The sequence below is a fragment of the Atta cephalotes genome (assembly GCF_000143395.1).
Source record: "Atta cephalotes unplaced genomic scaffold scaffold00005, whole genome shotgun sequence".
Classification (NCBI taxonomy): Eukaryota; Metazoa; Arthropoda; class Insecta; order Hymenoptera; family Formicidae; genus Atta; species Atta cephalotes.
The window spans coordinates 6,673,281-6,689,560 of record NW_012130069.1 but is presented as its reverse complement, the minus strand read 5'-3'; the positions used below and the strand labels follow the sequence as shown (position 1 = coordinate 6,689,560).

The window sequence follows — 16,280 nt, the reverse complement described above, 5'->3', positions numbered from 1 at the left end:
CACACACACATATATATATATATATATATATATATATATATATATATATATATATATACAATGAATCTAAATTCATATTTAAAAAATGGATTTAAAACAATTTGAGAACAAACTCTTACGATCTTGAGACTTATAAAAATTAACATATTTAACTCTAGTTCCACATGGACACGAATAAACGCACATACCTTCGCTTGGGACGAAGATGTTCAAGAAAAGACAATTCTCGTCGAATCCCGGATCTGGCATGTCCGGTGGTAACAATTGCATAAAGAGCTTCTCGTGCAATTTAAGTTGACCCGTAGCCTGCGGGCAGGACGGCGCAAACTGCGTTGCATTTTTCACATCGGTCCAAGAAGGAAGAGGCTCTGTTATTGGTCGCATGAAACGAAGATTGCCAAGCGGAGGTTGTGCATAAGGGATACCGAGATACTGCGTTAGTCTTATCTGCGTGTTGACTACCTAAATTTCAGAAGTTTATATAGGATAAAGAAAGAAATATTTTTATCGAAGATTAAAAATTCTAATTTTAATTAATTTAATGTATCATTTATTTTGTTCTAGAATAAAAAAATAATTGAAACGAATTTGTAAAATTAGTGTTCTCCTGTTTTCAAATTAGAAAAAGAAACTACACACAGAAGTTGAACTCAAATTATGCTTATAAAAATTGATTATTTATAAATATTTTATTTAAAGATTTTATAAATATATTTTATTTAAGGATTAAATCAAACTTAATCAATTTTTAATCAAACTTTAACAATTAGAATTAATGGTAACAAAATTTTATTAAATTGAAAAAACATTTAACTTGATATCATTTTCATTTTTATCTCTATTTAAAATTATAATCTAGAATTATGATCTCATTATAATTCAGATGAAAAGCAAAATATTAGCGAAATTAATAGATGTAAAACCAGCTATTTACTTATAGATGATTTTCATCTAAAGATTTAAATCTCTGTCAACTTGATGGTTTGAGATGAAGAACAGAGACAAACATCTTAGCAAATTAATATAAAAACTTAAGACTAACAGAAAGAAATTGAAGCACGGTGTCGCACCTCTTTACCGAGGATGATTCCCTGATCCGGTATCTTAATCAGATTTTCGCGATTGAGACCCTGTCGTGCATGGGTCTTCTGAGCGCGACTAACGTGGGTCCTCTGGATGAGAAGCAGAGTAAACGCAAAAAGCAGCCACGTCGCGTGCTTCATTCTGCAGACTGACTGGATTCCGCCAGGGAACGTACCGCGAACGTACGGTTCCTCGAGCCACCTCCAGTTTCACGGGGGTTGCTTCGCGTGACTCCCTACGTTTCGCCTTACTCCACAGCCACCCGCTCACCGCTCACCCTCGGTACCTTGGGTTCATTTTCTTCGCGGTCGGCCGTGAGTGACCTGCGCTCTTTCACTCTTTGCGCTTTTACGTTTGACGGAAAATTTGCCATTTCATGTCCTTCTAGACTCCGAAACACGTGCGAAAGATAGGATCACAAATCTGATTGTGATACTAGAATATCTTTCAGTGATAAACTCGATAATGATTGCACGACTAAAGTGCGTAATAAATATTTATATATGTAATTATGAAAAAATTATGTGTAGTTGTAAGTATGTCGATGCATTCAGTAATTATATATATAATATTTAAACATAAGGAGGAAATAATAAATAAATGTGCTTATAAAGGAATATGTATTTAGAGAGGATGGAGTTACAATTTACGCTTCGATAGTAGTACTCGAGACAGCATCTCATACAATATCTCAGTTTACGACAATGAAATAGATATAATTTATCAATAAAGAAGATCGCAACGTACACAAGGTTGATTGATGCACGGATAAGATGCAGGATAAGAATGCACATACCTATATATGCTCGTATGCACATAAGTTAAGGTCAGACACAACTACATAATTGGCCATGGATCAGGTATTCATTTGCATAAAAGTATTAATCGCGATGCAAATAAGCGCCGACGCGTGAAATGTAACCCGAACTTTATCAAGCTACTCGATGGCACTCTCACGTTATTACAAGGCGCAAGTAGACACCGTATTGTAACGATTGACCTAAAAATTCAGTTAACGGCAGAATTTTGAAATACAGATGACACTTTGTCGATAGATTGCATGAAATATTGCGATGTTATTTATCGTAGCACGCAGGAAGAGTAAATGAGAGAAAATTTATTGCCATGTTCTATTATACCTCTATACTGTTTTTCTTGGACTCTTGAACTCTTGCCGCAGCTCTTTCTAATTAATTCGCATAATGTATGTATGATCGATAACGTTTGGGGGGGGGGGTGGAAGAAGAATCGGAGACGAATGAAGAGTTTCGTTAAGGCGTCGAAAGCCTTGAAAATCGATACAAGGGTCTTTTGCCCCGAAGAAAGAGAGAGAAAGAGAGAGAAAGAGACGGAAAGGGGCAGCAGGCAACACACGTCTTATAAATTAGCGGAACAAAGTTAGCAGAATCAATTCTAATTAACATTTTTATTTGTTGCTTATTTGTTGCTAAAAAAGAAAAAAATTGTCAAAGAAAAAAGTTTTTTGTTCTGCCAATTTTTTTTTAAATGATGTTCCACTAAAGGAAGATTAAGTTAACGGAACAATATATATACATATAACAAAAACAATTTACTTCAAAATAACGTAGGAATTTATTGCTAATTTGTTACTGTCGGAGTATTTTAGTTTTGAATCCATTATCTATGAAATAAATGTAAATAACAATGAAAAACCTCAGCTAGCTGATGGAATAAGAGTAAAGCATTAGTAAAAAATTTCTGCTACTGAGAGATTTTCACACCTAATCGGATTAATAGTGATTAATGTGAAAATCTCTCAGTATGCAGGAAATATCAATTTTAAGCGAACAAATTTTTATTAATGCTTTACTCTTGTTCCGCCAACTCGCTTTTTCGTTGTTAATTACATTTATTTCGTAGATAATGGATTAAAAAAGGACAGCAACAAATTAGCAACAAATTCCTATATTATTTTGAAGTAAATTGTTTTTGTTATATGTATATTGTTCCGTTAATTTAATCTTCCTTTAGCGGAATATCATTTAAAAAAAAACTGGCAGAGCAAATTTTTTTCTTTGGCAATTTTTAAGTAATAAATGAGCAACAAATAAAAATGTTAATTAGAATTGATTCTGCTCACTTTTTTCCGCTAATAAGACTTAGGTAACACGCTGTCATTAAGATGTAATCATCTCTAGCTAGCGCGATCTTGAACACTTGTACAATCCGCAATTATCTGTGTTCGGCAGAAAAGGCCTCTATTGAAAAAAATCAAAGTTATTGTTAACAAAGTTACATAACGAAATTTAATTTGAAAAGTTACATGAGGATATGTTTTCTTCTATTTCTATTATTTAATTATTTAAAATTCGATAACTATAAAATTATATGATAGATAAAAAATTATTTTTAATACAATGTGTTTCAAATTACGTGATTTAAAAAAAAATCACATACTCTTTGGGAATAACCAATTATGTAATATATTTGTTTTAATTACATGATTTCGATATATAACTTTGTAATATGATTTTTTTTAGGTAGGATCCTTTCTTCAGCTTTGATTGCAATTACGAAAATGGATAGCGTAACGATAAATTATTCTATAAATTATTCTCTAATAGTAAAACTTGCAAACATTTCTTTCAATACGGTGCATGAAGATTATACAAAATCTCTTTCAAATCTTCAGTTTTCGTTTCTGAAAACAATGTCGAAATTCTTTCTCCTCATTGCTCTACTTTTTATTTGTGCTTCAAATTGATCGGAAAATGCTTTTTATAAAGAAAAATATTACAATTTAAATAAAAAAGCTAAAAGTTTGGTACATCTATTGTATATCGAAACTTAATTTTTATTGATTCGATTAGGTACGCCAGTTATCGACACAACAAATCCCATTCAATTATGTTTTTTTCATAAGCCAACGCTACCCTTCACCAACGTGAAGATGCAGTTACACCTCTTTCGCTGCACCGCCATTCGAAATCGGACAGCGCAGTGCCGTAACACGCAACATAAATTAAACTAGCGTCGTGAAATTTATAAATTCAAATATCTTTTACAAAATTCTTTCTTTCCAATACATTTATCTGGATACAATAAATCATTGAAACACAAAATTATAAATTTCAAATATAAAAATCTAACAAAATAAGTTGAAATCCGATTGCTTTTTCTGTGAGAATAGAATTTTAAATTTAATGTGTATTCGTAAATATTTAAATTAATTCTCCAATACTTAGATATAATCGTTTTATTGAAATCGAGCAATTCTCGTAAATGTCATATCAATCATATCATCATATCATCATACGTAATAATAAAATTTCGTAACAACGAGATTAAATATATTGCAAATGATACAATATCAAAATAAAAACTTTTTCTAATTCTTTTTAAATTTTTAAAACTATTTCAAAATTTAAAGAATATATCAAATGAATCAATTCATTATATCTTTTTCTATAAAAATATATATAAAATAAGACATAGAACAATGAGCGCACATATATTTAATAAATATCAAATAAAATATTATTGTTAAATTTAATAAAAAATGAATAAGAATTTAAAATAAATTTCTGTATAATATATGTAAATTATTCTTTCTTATTTTCACCGTTAAATTTTTGTTACGATAGTGTTTAAAAGAATAGCATTTTATTTTTTCGCTTGTGCCAATTTTTTACTCGGATATCTCTTCGTTCTCTCCGATTTAGTACGAACCTGAGTTAAAGTCTTGCACGAGTACAGCGAGTGCAGCACCCAAAACAACGGGAGCGTACGTGGGCTCCAGGTGTTGTTTACTTCAGTTTACTCGTCAATGAGTACTCCTCATTATGAATTATAAGCCGGGAAACGCGGGAAGATGAGCCAATTTGGCGATTCAAGAGGAATCGGCTGTGACTTATTGGCAAATCAGTACTCTTATCCTACGAGACGGACATAATTTTTTCTGTTGTACCGCGTGGTGCGATCATCCTGCGTCGTGCGTTGACTCATACCTGCTCGGACTGCAAATTCCGAACGTATAACTCATAACGCTATGCCGTGCAACGGTTAGATCAAAACTGAGCGCACCCGCAGTTATTAACATAAAACGCAACAAAAATCGTTCGCGAAATCACAATGATAATCGCCTCATCTTTCTTATTCTTTTGCGGCGTTTACTTTGCGTGCGCTCAAAAATATGAGGGCTGTTTTCGGAGTTCCGACTTAAATGAATTACCAACTCCTACTTTAGGGCACGCCAGTACACCCGCCGAATGCGTTAAAAAATGTCGTTCTCAATATTATATGTAAGTAAACAATGTATCCGATCTGAGAGATATATGTATTCTCTAAAACTTTTAGAGTGAATCTCATTCTGAAGAGTGAAGTCTCATCCTTAAAAATTGAAAATTAAGTCACTTTTTTTTAAGATTAATTCAATTTTCACTTTTTAGAGTAAGATTTCACTCAAAAAAATTTAGAGAATAAATAAATAATGTTTTCGATCTAAAATACAATTGAATGGATTTTAAGATTGTAATCTTTTATTCAATAGGTTTGCAGGATTAATGAATGGACAACAGTGCTATTGCGTTAACAAATTTGGCCAGCCATCGGATAGCTGTACTGTCACTTGTGCCTCTGATTCTTCTTACTATTGCGGCAGCTACGAAGCTATGAGCGTTTATGCGACTGGTCAACAAGGTATGATTTATAGCAATCTTTTGTTTTATTACATCACAAATGATTCCAACAACATTGCATTAATATTGCAATGTTCCAACAATATTGCAGTGTAACATTATAAATGTTGCAGTAATGTCATTGAAAGTTTTTATGTATGGGATGTAACTTTTATTATGCAGCGTATTGTGTGCCTAATATACTAAACTATCCCTAATATGAATTTGATACAGTGAAAATGTTACTCTATTAGAATCAAAGTTGGGTAGTGTTAAGTTAAAAAGATAAAAGTTAATTAATTTTAACTTAACTTAATTACATTTTAGACTCTTAACTTTTTAACTTAATTTAGTTACATTTTATCACTAACTATTAACTTTTTGATTTTTTTGAAGAAGATCCTTAGATACAATGCGAGAAACTAATGAGTATATAATTTAGTAATTTTGTTACTTAATTTTATATTGTTACTATTTTATAATCGTTACTTAAACAAAAATAACCAGATTAAATAAATAAGTTGTAGAAAGAAAAATATGAAAAATTATGTAAAATAGTCATATGTCAAACTTTTTCTTTTTTTTTCGGTTGTTAGTTTGAATCAAATTTAACTTTTAACTTTTTAATTACTTTTTTTATTAACTTAACTTTTAATTCAATTAATTTTATGGATTAACTTCTATTATAATTAAGTTAAGTATTTTCAAAGCTGTTAACTTTAATTTAATTTAGTTAAAAAAAAAAGTTAACTTACTCAACTCTGACTAGAATACGTTACAATTTACATAAATAAAAATTATGCGAGTTATGTATCTTTTGTAGGTCCAAGTCCACCGAGGAGAATATCGGTAACCGAGGAGACAAAAGATACTCTCAAAATAACATGGCAGCCACCAGATATACCCAACGGAAAAATAATATTTTATACTATCCGCGCTGTCGTTGAAGAAACATACTCGAGCAACAATTTATCACCTATCGAAAGTCAGATTCAAGGAGGTTCATCGAACATGACGATTCTAAGAGGTCTTCAGCCTGGCACTAAGTATCACATATCTATCACCGCCAGTAATACACTGGAGTTCAGTGAACCAGCGAATACTACGGGATGGACTCTGATAGGTCCACCCGACAAACCAGTCATGCCCAAAATATTAGAACACGGAAAAGATACAATTACCGTCATGCTTACCGAGGGTCACAGCGAGTATGGACCGATTAGCGCATATCAGGTTTTTGTTGTGCAAGCTGACGCTATACCTCCCCCGGTCGATGAAGAGTATTTGAACTACGATTCCGCTTCGAAACAAGGGTTAAGTTACTACGTTGCTGCACAATTCGAACCGTTGGACTTCCATAGATACAAAAAGTTCGTTGTGGGTGATGGAAGAATGATCGGTGGTTATCATAATCTCCCGTTGCAAGATCAGTTCGTTTCCGCGCAAGTCGGCTTGATGATAATCTCGCGGAAAGCAGCGTATGTACAACGTTCCTATTCCGATTTGGCCAATATCATGCTCAATCATGAAATGAATCAAATGGACACGACTGCTCTTGCGCTTTGCATAGCGATCACGCTGCTGAGTATATTACTTGCCATTTCGATATTGATATATTTTGTACTGCGACGGCGACACGAAAGATTCCACATGCAAAAGTTGCCAGAGCAGCAGGAGCTCACATTACAGGGTCCGGTATATGAAGTGGACAATATGGGCTACATTCCGGAGGATATCCCTGAAAGGGTAAATCATTATCAAGAATTGAAGAAAAAAGTCTGCAGCATACCGCAAAATGCCTTGTCCGTTGATGATCACGTCATACGCAGAGGACGATTCGGCAGCGTGCATACCGGAACCGTTTTGAAGGATGACAAATCCTGTTTAGTAACGATCCACACCATAGTCGACGGCGCACTGAAGGGATCTGATAAAAGGCATATGCTGAGAGAATTAGATGTATGCATCCGAGCGGGTTCCATGAAATATCTCGCGGGTCTCGTAGGAACCTGCGAGACCACCGACATGTTATACGTCGTGTTGGAGTTACCGCCTCAGATCTTGAAAGACCGTTTGTTAGGCGCGCGATCGGGGGATGTGTTCCCTATAGATCAAATATTGTCTATCTCATCCTCGATAGCGATCGCCTTGCAATATCTGGCGAGCCATAAGATCATTCATAGTCGCCTCTGCGCGCGAAGCGTGGGACTGTCGGATGATTGGACTCCGAAACTTATGGGTCATGGTATCGCCAAGTATGCCTTACAAGACTTAAAGTGTGCAAGGTGGACAGCCATCGAGTGCTTCGACAATCAGACGAAGCATCAGCCGGGCGTGATATGGGCGTTCGGCGTACTTCTCTGGGAGATGTTTAGCATGGGTGGTACACCTTACTCAAATTTGGCACTCGATAGCGAAGTGGAGGACGCGATTATGCGAGGTATCCGGTTACCGCAATTATTGGATGTCACAGACCCGATTTACGAAGTCATGTCATCCTGTTGGAGAGATGATCCCGAAGAACGGCCCACGTTCGATGAACTTACACGATTGGTAAGTAATGAAAAATCAGTTCTCTAATAATAACAATAATAATATTATTCGTCTCTATAATGTTATTAATTCTTTAAATTATATTTACACAAATTCTTTCTTTTATATAGGATACGTTGAGCGTTTGTCCTATTACCGCAATCACAGAGCCCTACTTACCGGAATTGGAGTTGAATTAACATTCTCATATACTATTTTTAGACATACCTGCATTTATTTAGTAACGTATCGAAGTTGTAAATATCTCACTGTGTTCACGAGAATCTCGTAAACTTTATCGTTACCAATGTAGGCATACGTTTATTATCTGCATTTTCTCTCTCTCTCTCTCTCTCTCTCTCTCTCTCTCTCTCTCTCATCCTCTCTTTCTCTTTTTTATCCGGCGTCCTAAATTTAAAATGTTATTATAATAATGTAAGTGATATAAATGTTACAAAAACATTCGTACTAATTCCGTCCATGTTTGATGAAAAATAACTGAGATTAGTATGTAAGTAATTAGGATAAATATTTACATAGACATAATGCACCGAACATAAAATATACAGTAGAAAATATTTTATTTTTCAACGTTTCTACTTATATATTACATTAATTACATTCGTAAATGTCAATCTGTCTCTTTTACACGAGATTTTAATTTACAGCAATACCAAGGCAAAGAAAATACTTTATTACCTGTTGCGAGATCTATAAATATATATTTTTATTATATCTTTCAGTTACTAATGTGTTTTAGTATTTACGCATTTAAATCCATATTATCGTACTCATTCGATAATATTGTCACTTCAAAAGTACAAATGTATTAATATCGAATTAATATATACGTATATCTGTAGTGTACATGTTCTTAAATAATCAACAAAATTGCCACGAAGAACATTCGAATGTAAAATGAGAAAAAGATATTCTTTTAGAGACGTTAAAATGTTTTTTTAAAGTTATTTATTTTGAATTTTTTATATACACAAATTATGCCATACAAATTGTACTTTTGTATTAAGTTGAATATCGATTTTTTAATTTGTCAATTATATGATGTACGTTTCTGTTGTATATGTTTCGTTTTCTGCATTTTATAAAAGCATATACGTATACTTTGTGTATTAAGCAGAATTTTTATTAAAATATTATGTCATTATATTATAATATTATGATATAATGTTTGTATATTAAGAAAAATACAATTTTTATATATACTTTTCTTCTTACGCTTTTCTATATCTTATTCCAAAAAGTAAAAACATTTATTGTCTAGTTAGCAAAAAAATTTCTACCTTTTGACATAAACTTAATCTACGGAATCATAAAAATAAATTTTTAATCAAACACAAATCTATTGTTTTTAGATTCGTAATTTAACAGTTAAATTCTTATAGTTAAACTAAAAAAAGTATCATTTATTTACTCAAGCGCTTAATTTCTTATGAAAAATAAAAAAAATGGTACGTATTATTATGCATCTACTTTTTATCGTCATTAATCCGAGGCGATCGATTATTTTCGGAACGGAAGATATGTTTATATCGTATGGGGTGTCAAAAACTTGCTCGAATGAGAATGCGTTGGTTTGGGACCGATTGTAGGTGTCCTGCTTGAAATTGGACACAGAATTTGTTTGTACGCCTCTCTGTATAATTTGTTGGTGCCGGCATAAATAAAAGGATTTATCACCGCGGATGCCCATGCGAGCACAGACGCCACTATATGAAGTATCGGAAACTTCATCTTATCGTCGATAACGTTCATCAACATCAGCGGCATAAAGCACAACAGGAAACAAAGGAATATAGTAAGCATCAGTCTGGTCACTCTGGAATCTTCCCGCCGTTGAAAGCCACCGCCTCGTCGACCGCTTTCTGCTGCGTGAGCCTCGAGATTCTTTCGGCTTCTGCGTACACGCCAATATATGCAGAGATACGAAACACTAATCACTACGCATGGTACGATGAAGCCAAGAATGAACAAAAACTTCTTCGGACTGGAACCGTTTTTCTTCAGTATGGTGCATGAGAAGGTAGCCGGATCTAGTCCTAGAGTACCCCAGATGCCTAATAAGGGTGGCAGCAGCATCAAGAAACTTAGAGTCCATATACTTATTAACATTAGCATTATGCCGCGAGTAGTGTATAACTGGTTGTAAATATCCGACTGTGAGATCAGTATATATCTGAAAAAGAAAACAAAATTTTGACTAGCATGTATTTAAAAAAATATAGATATATTTATGTTATATCCTAAGATATATTAAAATTACACTTTAAATTTCTTACAATGAAATCTTACCAAAAATCTCTCCAAAAAAGTGAAAATACAATCATCCTTGAAAAAAAATCAAAATACTGCACTTCTTGAAAAAATGACAATTTTTAGAATGAATTTCACTTCAAAGAAATGAAATTTCACTCCAATAAAGTGAGATTTTATTTTAAAAAGAGTAAAGATCATCACTTTTTTTTCAAGAAATGAAATATTTTTACTTTTTTTTCAAGGATGGTTGGATTTTTACTCTCTTGGAGTGAGATTTCACTGCAAGACATTTAGAGTGTAAAATATTTTTCTTAGACATATATTAATGCGCATTTTTAAGATATATATATATCTTTTTTAATCAAAATTCAAAGGAAAAGAATCATTGTTGAAATTTTACCTGTTGATAGTAATGGCCACCATACTGAGTAAAGATACAGCGACGTTTCCGTAGAAGAATAAGGGGAATATTTTGCATAGAGTTTCACCCAGAACCCATGCTTCGTTCAAATATCTACTGGCGGTTAGAGGCAAGTTTACCGCCGAGAAGATCAAATCGGAGATACTTAGACTTATCACAAATGCCGTGGTGGCGTGTCGTCTCAGTCTGGTATATTTTAACAATGCGATTACCGTTATTAAATTACCTGGAATTCAAATATAGGATTCAACTCATTATTAAAGATTTAAAATCACTACCAGGTAAAACTGATTGAGAGATATAAAACGTTACCTAATACTCCAATAATGCTGAATATTATAGCGCATATTGCAGCAGTAATAGTCTCGGAGCGTGTAAATGGCTTCGAGCCTCCAGCCTCCGAAAAGATTTCGACAAAAGTGTCGTTTACTGCAATGTGCCCCATCTTTTAGCAAATGCGTATAAAATAGTTTTTCTTCCTTCGCATTCTTTGGATAATCAAAAATCGCTGTGATTCATGTGCTACAAAAAATAAGAAAGGACATATAAAAAAATTATTTTAAAGGCCATTAACATACAAAAAAAAAACATAAATCATAAGACGTAAATAGTAAACAAATCAATCACATTTTAAATTTGCTGCTGTTTTGATTGGTCAATTCGCTTACTTCTTACATCTTACATTTTACTGCCTTACATTTTTCTATATATGCTTTGATTTTAACAAATTATCTTAATTTTAAGAATTCTGTCGTTAATTTTTATCTTCCAATTTTTCAATTCCCGGTTTATGAAAATTGAAACTTATATATAATAGAAAAAAATAAAAAATCTCGAGAATTTCTTAACTCATGAATTTTTTTAATTAATGTTATTTTATAAACTTATTTAATTAATTTTCGAAAATCTCTCAAAGATTTCTTTCAAAAAGCTTTTTAATTCTCTTTCTCGTGATAACCAACGATTCTCGCACGCAATTAAACACATTAACTTTTCTCATCCACTCTTCGTTTACATTTCTCGTTATTCCTTCTTTCATTCATTACTTTCTATCTGTTCTGTTAATTCCCTGAATTTTCTCGCCGTGGAAAGATAGAACATGCATCCCTCTATATATGTATATATATTCCGAGGAGCTTTATCGCACATGCCGTATCAATTAATTTCCATATTTCTTCATGTTCGTTCACTCTGTCTGGTGTGTTAAGAACACACACCATTAGTCATACCGATAAATTTTTGTGACCTTCTCAGAATACTGCTTAGTGGCTGCAGCAACAACGCGAACTTTGGCCTCAAACAGCAGGAGTTCACACCGAATCGTTTCATGACGCTACATTGTAGTTATTGTTAATTAACTCGCGAAAGGTATTCTTCCAGAAATTACTGTAGTACTTTATGGCGTCCAATTAAATCGTTATCTCTCAACAATTCGCCCCAATTATCTTCTTCTTTCCTTGTAATTAACTCTTGATCGCTGCAATTCAACTTGTTCCTTAAATAAACTCGTTTTTCTCGTAATTAAACATACACTTTCAGATGTTTACATTATGTACGTATTCATTATAATTTTTTTTTCTCCATTAGTAATTTTTTTCGTTTGTACAAAGGAATAGCTTCTTTGATTTAATTTAGAGCAATCATTGCGGATTTATCACTGATTAATTCCAAAAAAAGTAACGTTGCTATTTTTTTTTAATTATGTGTTAATCCTATATTTATTCGTAGATGTTATAAACGTTGCCACAGTAAATGCGATGCTTAAATTGCTCCCGTTATTTCGGTAGACGTTCATCTATCGCAGACTGACGAACTCTACTGACGCGTATCCCTTTACGAGTACACCACAAGTCTCCTTATCTAACTCACTCGATTTAACTCCGCCTCTTCTTCTTCTTCTACTTTTTCCTTTTCTTCTTATCCTTTCCTTCCGCTTTATTCTACTCTTTGTGCCTATAATTTCACTCCGATCTCAGCAAAATATCCTGGGATTTATTTAATGCATCAGTAATCGCGATGATAATCCACAATAATTCACTTTTTATTTACATATTTAGACATGAGAGAGAGAGAGAGAGAGAGAGAGAATGCTAAAGGAAAGATCGTGAAAAAAATGCTTAATATAGGCCTAATCGTATATATTTTAGATTAATTTAAATTTAAATGATAGAATTTTTCACTAAAAGTAATCTTAAACGTTTCTGATTAGTAGTTTAAAATTAATTTAAATAACGATTAAATTTTATTTAAACAATTTCTGTTTATATAAATTATTTTGTTGTAGAAATGAAAATGATATATCTCATATTATCATATTTGGAAAATTAATTTTAAAATTTATAAAAATTGTGCAGGTTTCAAATTAAGAATCAATTTATTCAGCTTGTCAATTTATTCAGCCTATCCGCTAAGTCATATCAATGTTATCGTAAATTTCTTTGTTTGATACTATTTCTGGGATTATAAAACATATTAATGCACCGAATACGTTAAGTGAGGCGTGTTGTTTCAAAAATAGCAATTAGATGGATATTATGTTCTGATGATATGTGCGATTATCATTCTAACCAGCATTCCATTTGTCGCACTCTATTTCACTCCATTTTCATCCATTTCGTTGTTTACTTTACATGATCAAAAGTTTATTTGTCTAACTCAGGCCGCGCCTCGCTTTATTTTCCTTTAAAGAGAGCCGCATATAAAGTTATCGGAAGAGGAAAATAAAGATCGATGGCACAAAATTGTAATATTATTTAATCAAGTATTAATTGCATAAAAATAGAAACTATTAATTTATTTAAGTTGACAGTAGTAGAAAGTAAAAATTTCGAACACACTGCATCAGAGAAAGAACTTTGTAGAATCTACTTTCGAGGCTCATGCGATTTTGAACACTCAGTATGTTCGCGTTATAAGCTAGAAGCATGTTTGTTTTCTTTTCTTATAAGTCTTATTTTCACATTCGTGATTTTTTTTCAAGAGGGAAGTCAACATAATTCGATACAAAAATATATATATAAATTTTACATACAAATATAAATAATTTATAAAAATAAAAAGATATACAACATTTTTAATATTAAATTATTCTAACTCATGTCTGTAATTTTCTTTTTTCTGGAACAATATAACCGAATATGTGGCTATTCTTGTATAAGAACAGTTGATATCTCAATCAGAAATTTATGTTTATGAAAATATTTAGTTTTATAAATATAAATTTCTGTTTAGAATATAAATTATTCTTATATAGAAAGAGATGTTTTTTATACTGTATAAAAATATTAAATAGACGTTAAATAATACACTATTAGAAATGCTTCCTTTACATGTAAATGAACAATGTATTATTAATGAAGCTCGTGGTTATAAACGAAATTAAAAGTAACGAATGATTTAACTGAAAACTAAATTACAGTAGTTATTCAAATGTAATGAATGTGTGCATTAAATTTCACAAAATTTTATGAAAAATACATTAAATTCATATACACAATTATATCTTTCAGTTATAAATACATTAAATTTAATGTAATGTCATGAAATTAAATTCAAATTGTGTAACTTAAAAGCATATTAAAATTCATGAAATTTTTAATAGTGAATGTTATTAAATGTTAATGAAATTCAAGAACAGTGTGTAAATTTCTAACAGTGTGTATATTTATTAAACCGTCGAAATGTCTCGTATAAAAATGATATTTTAAACTAATGCAAAAAAACTGTTTAACAAATGTTATATTATAAATTACTAACTAACGTTTATTAAATAGTTTAAAAATGTATCAAATTTTAAAGTTTATTTTTCAGTTTATTCACGATTTCGGACATTTATTAAATTTTGATTTGAACACTATATTGTTTCGGACATTTCAAAATCTCGTGAATTATCTGATTAAAAGTTAAAAGTCACATTCGCGTGTTCCGCGTATCCTTTGCGTCTTCTTGAAGCACGTGGCGTTATGCTCGAGATATATCGAGATATACACATGAATTACCTTGAACGGCACGTGTCTTGTTTGCATCAGGATCTTTCGATCGGACGTTTTATTCTATCACTAAGTACACACCCATTATATCCATATATCCACATCCACGAAGTCATCAAACATATTATCTCATTCCGATAAATGGCTACAATAAATTGCCTTCGACTCACCGGTGAATTGTCGTGATGATAAATATAACGACTGACACACCGGATAGACGGCGACTAAACCGAGCTCGCTTCCCGATTCCGAGTGATCGGTGAGCGCGAATGTGACTTACCTCCGTAGGTAGCAGCTGTCAAGGGCTACAAAGGGTACCGAACAATTGAAAAGGAGTGGCCTTCGACAAATAAAACTCACCCTACTGCCTTCTTTCATCCCTGCTGCGGTAACGGCGCCGCTGCGGCCGGCTGTGTCGAGCTCTTCGGGCTGATTAAAGGTAAGTCTCAGACCCCGCGGAGATCCCTTGCTAGAGAGAGAAACGTCGCGTCGTCACATAAAAACATCATATCGTGCACCGAACACAGCGCAGCGAGTGATAGAAAAGTTATTTTAGAGTTTTGTTCACGTCACGTATTACATCCTCAGTCCACTTTAGATGATTTATAATTCTAGCGTCAGAATTCTATTTATAATTTTGTTTATCATGTGTTTCTGACGTGTATTTTTATATATTTTATTTAGTATATTTTATTTATACACAGAGAGAATTTTGTTTTAAAATGTATCCCAAAAATATGGTTATGGCGACAATACAATACAATACAATACAATATTTTAAAGATTTTTACCATTCAATAAAATTAATCAAACTTATTTCATATTTTATTGTAGTTTTATTAATGAATGAGCGAGATCTACATTAAAAAAAAAAATTCTTGGAAATACATTGTTGTTCCACGACTATCATATTTTCAGATAAACTCTAAGAAAAAATTCTCTCCATGTAATATTTTATATATGTATTCGGATCTTCTTCACATTTATATTTTCTGTATTATATGGCATATGAAATTAGAAATAGAATTCTATTTTAAATTCTGTTTAGATCGTTTATTATTACTTATATCTTGTCTAAAATGAAATATATATATAGGGCGATGTTTGCAGAAAGAAAAAAATTGAAGAACAGATTATAATGCGCGTGCATTTACTAAATGATTTTATAGTAAAATATGTTTAATTGTATATGAGATCCGAGAGAATATCTTCTTATTTCTTATGTATAAATATGAAATAAAAATAGATGATAACCGCGTAGATAATTTATCAGTTCTAAAAGTGGTGCAAGTGTGTGTGTGTGTGTGTGTGTGTGTGTGTGTGTGTGTGTGTGTGTGTGTGTGT

The 16,280-nt window shown here is 32.3% G+C and overlaps 3 protein-coding genes across 3 annotated transcripts in view; 1 reads left to right on the top strand and 2 right to left on the bottom strand.

The window, feature by feature from the left end:
* Positions 1–1,223, bottom strand: part of LOC105626423 (carboxylesterase 5A-like) — an 8,527-nt gene extending 7,304 nt beyond the window's left edge. The window contains exons 1-2 of the mRNA XM_012207722.1: positions 1,071–1,223; positions 189–462 (exon numbers count right to left, since the gene is read on the bottom strand). Of these exons, the coding sequence (XP_012063112.1) occupies positions 189–462; positions 1,071–1,223 (427 nt within the window). The remainder of the gene's footprint in view (positions 1–188; positions 463–1,070) is intronic.
* Positions 1,224–5,175: 3,952 nt separating this feature from the next.
* LOC105626420 (putative tyrosine-protein kinase Wsck) lies at positions 5,176–8,452 on the top strand. Its single transcript, XM_012207720.1, has 4 exons — positions 5,176–5,345; positions 5,594–5,742; positions 6,544–8,273; positions 8,384–8,452. Exons 1-4 carry the CDS (start codon positions 5,176–5,178, stop codon positions 8,450–8,452), a joined length of 2,118 nt encoding a protein of 705 aa, XP_012063110.1.
* A 1,345-nt stretch (positions 8,453–9,797) lies between these two features.
* LOC105626419 (protein trapped in endoderm-1) lies at positions 9,798–11,392 on the bottom strand. Its single transcript, XM_012207719.1, has 3 exons — positions 11,260–11,392; positions 10,927–11,173; positions 9,798–10,446 (listed from the first exon to the last, which is right to left on the bottom strand). The coding sequence occupies exons 1-3, from the start codon at positions 11,390–11,392 to the stop codon at positions 9,798–9,800; spliced, it is 1,029 nt and encodes a 342-aa protein (XP_012063109.1).
* Positions 11,393–16,280: the final 4,888 nt, after the last annotated feature.

Coding starts and splice junctions, on each gene's coding strand:
- LOC105626420 (XM_012207720.1), top strand. CDS start 5,176: ATGATAATCGCCTCATCTTTCTTATTCTTTTGCGGCGTTTACTTTGCG. Junction 5,346..5,593: donor TGTCGTTCTCAATATTATAT/GTAAGTAAACAA, acceptor TTTATTCAATAG/GTTTGCAGGATTAATGAATG. Junction 5,743..6,543: donor TTATGCGACTGGTCAACAAG/GTATGATTTATA, acceptor TATCTTTTGTAG/GTCCAAGTCCACCGAGGAGA.
- LOC105626419 (XM_012207719.1), bottom strand. CDS start 11,392: ATGGGGCACATTGCAGTAAACGACACTTTTGTCGAAATCTTTTCGGAG. Junction 11,174..11,259: donor CAGCATTATTGGAGTATTAG/GTAACGTTTTAT, acceptor TTTGAATTCCAG/GTAATTTAATAACGGTAATC. Junction 10,447..10,926: donor GTGGCCATTACTATCAACAG/GTAAAATTTCAA, acceptor TTTCTTTTTCAG/ATATATACTGATCTCACAGT.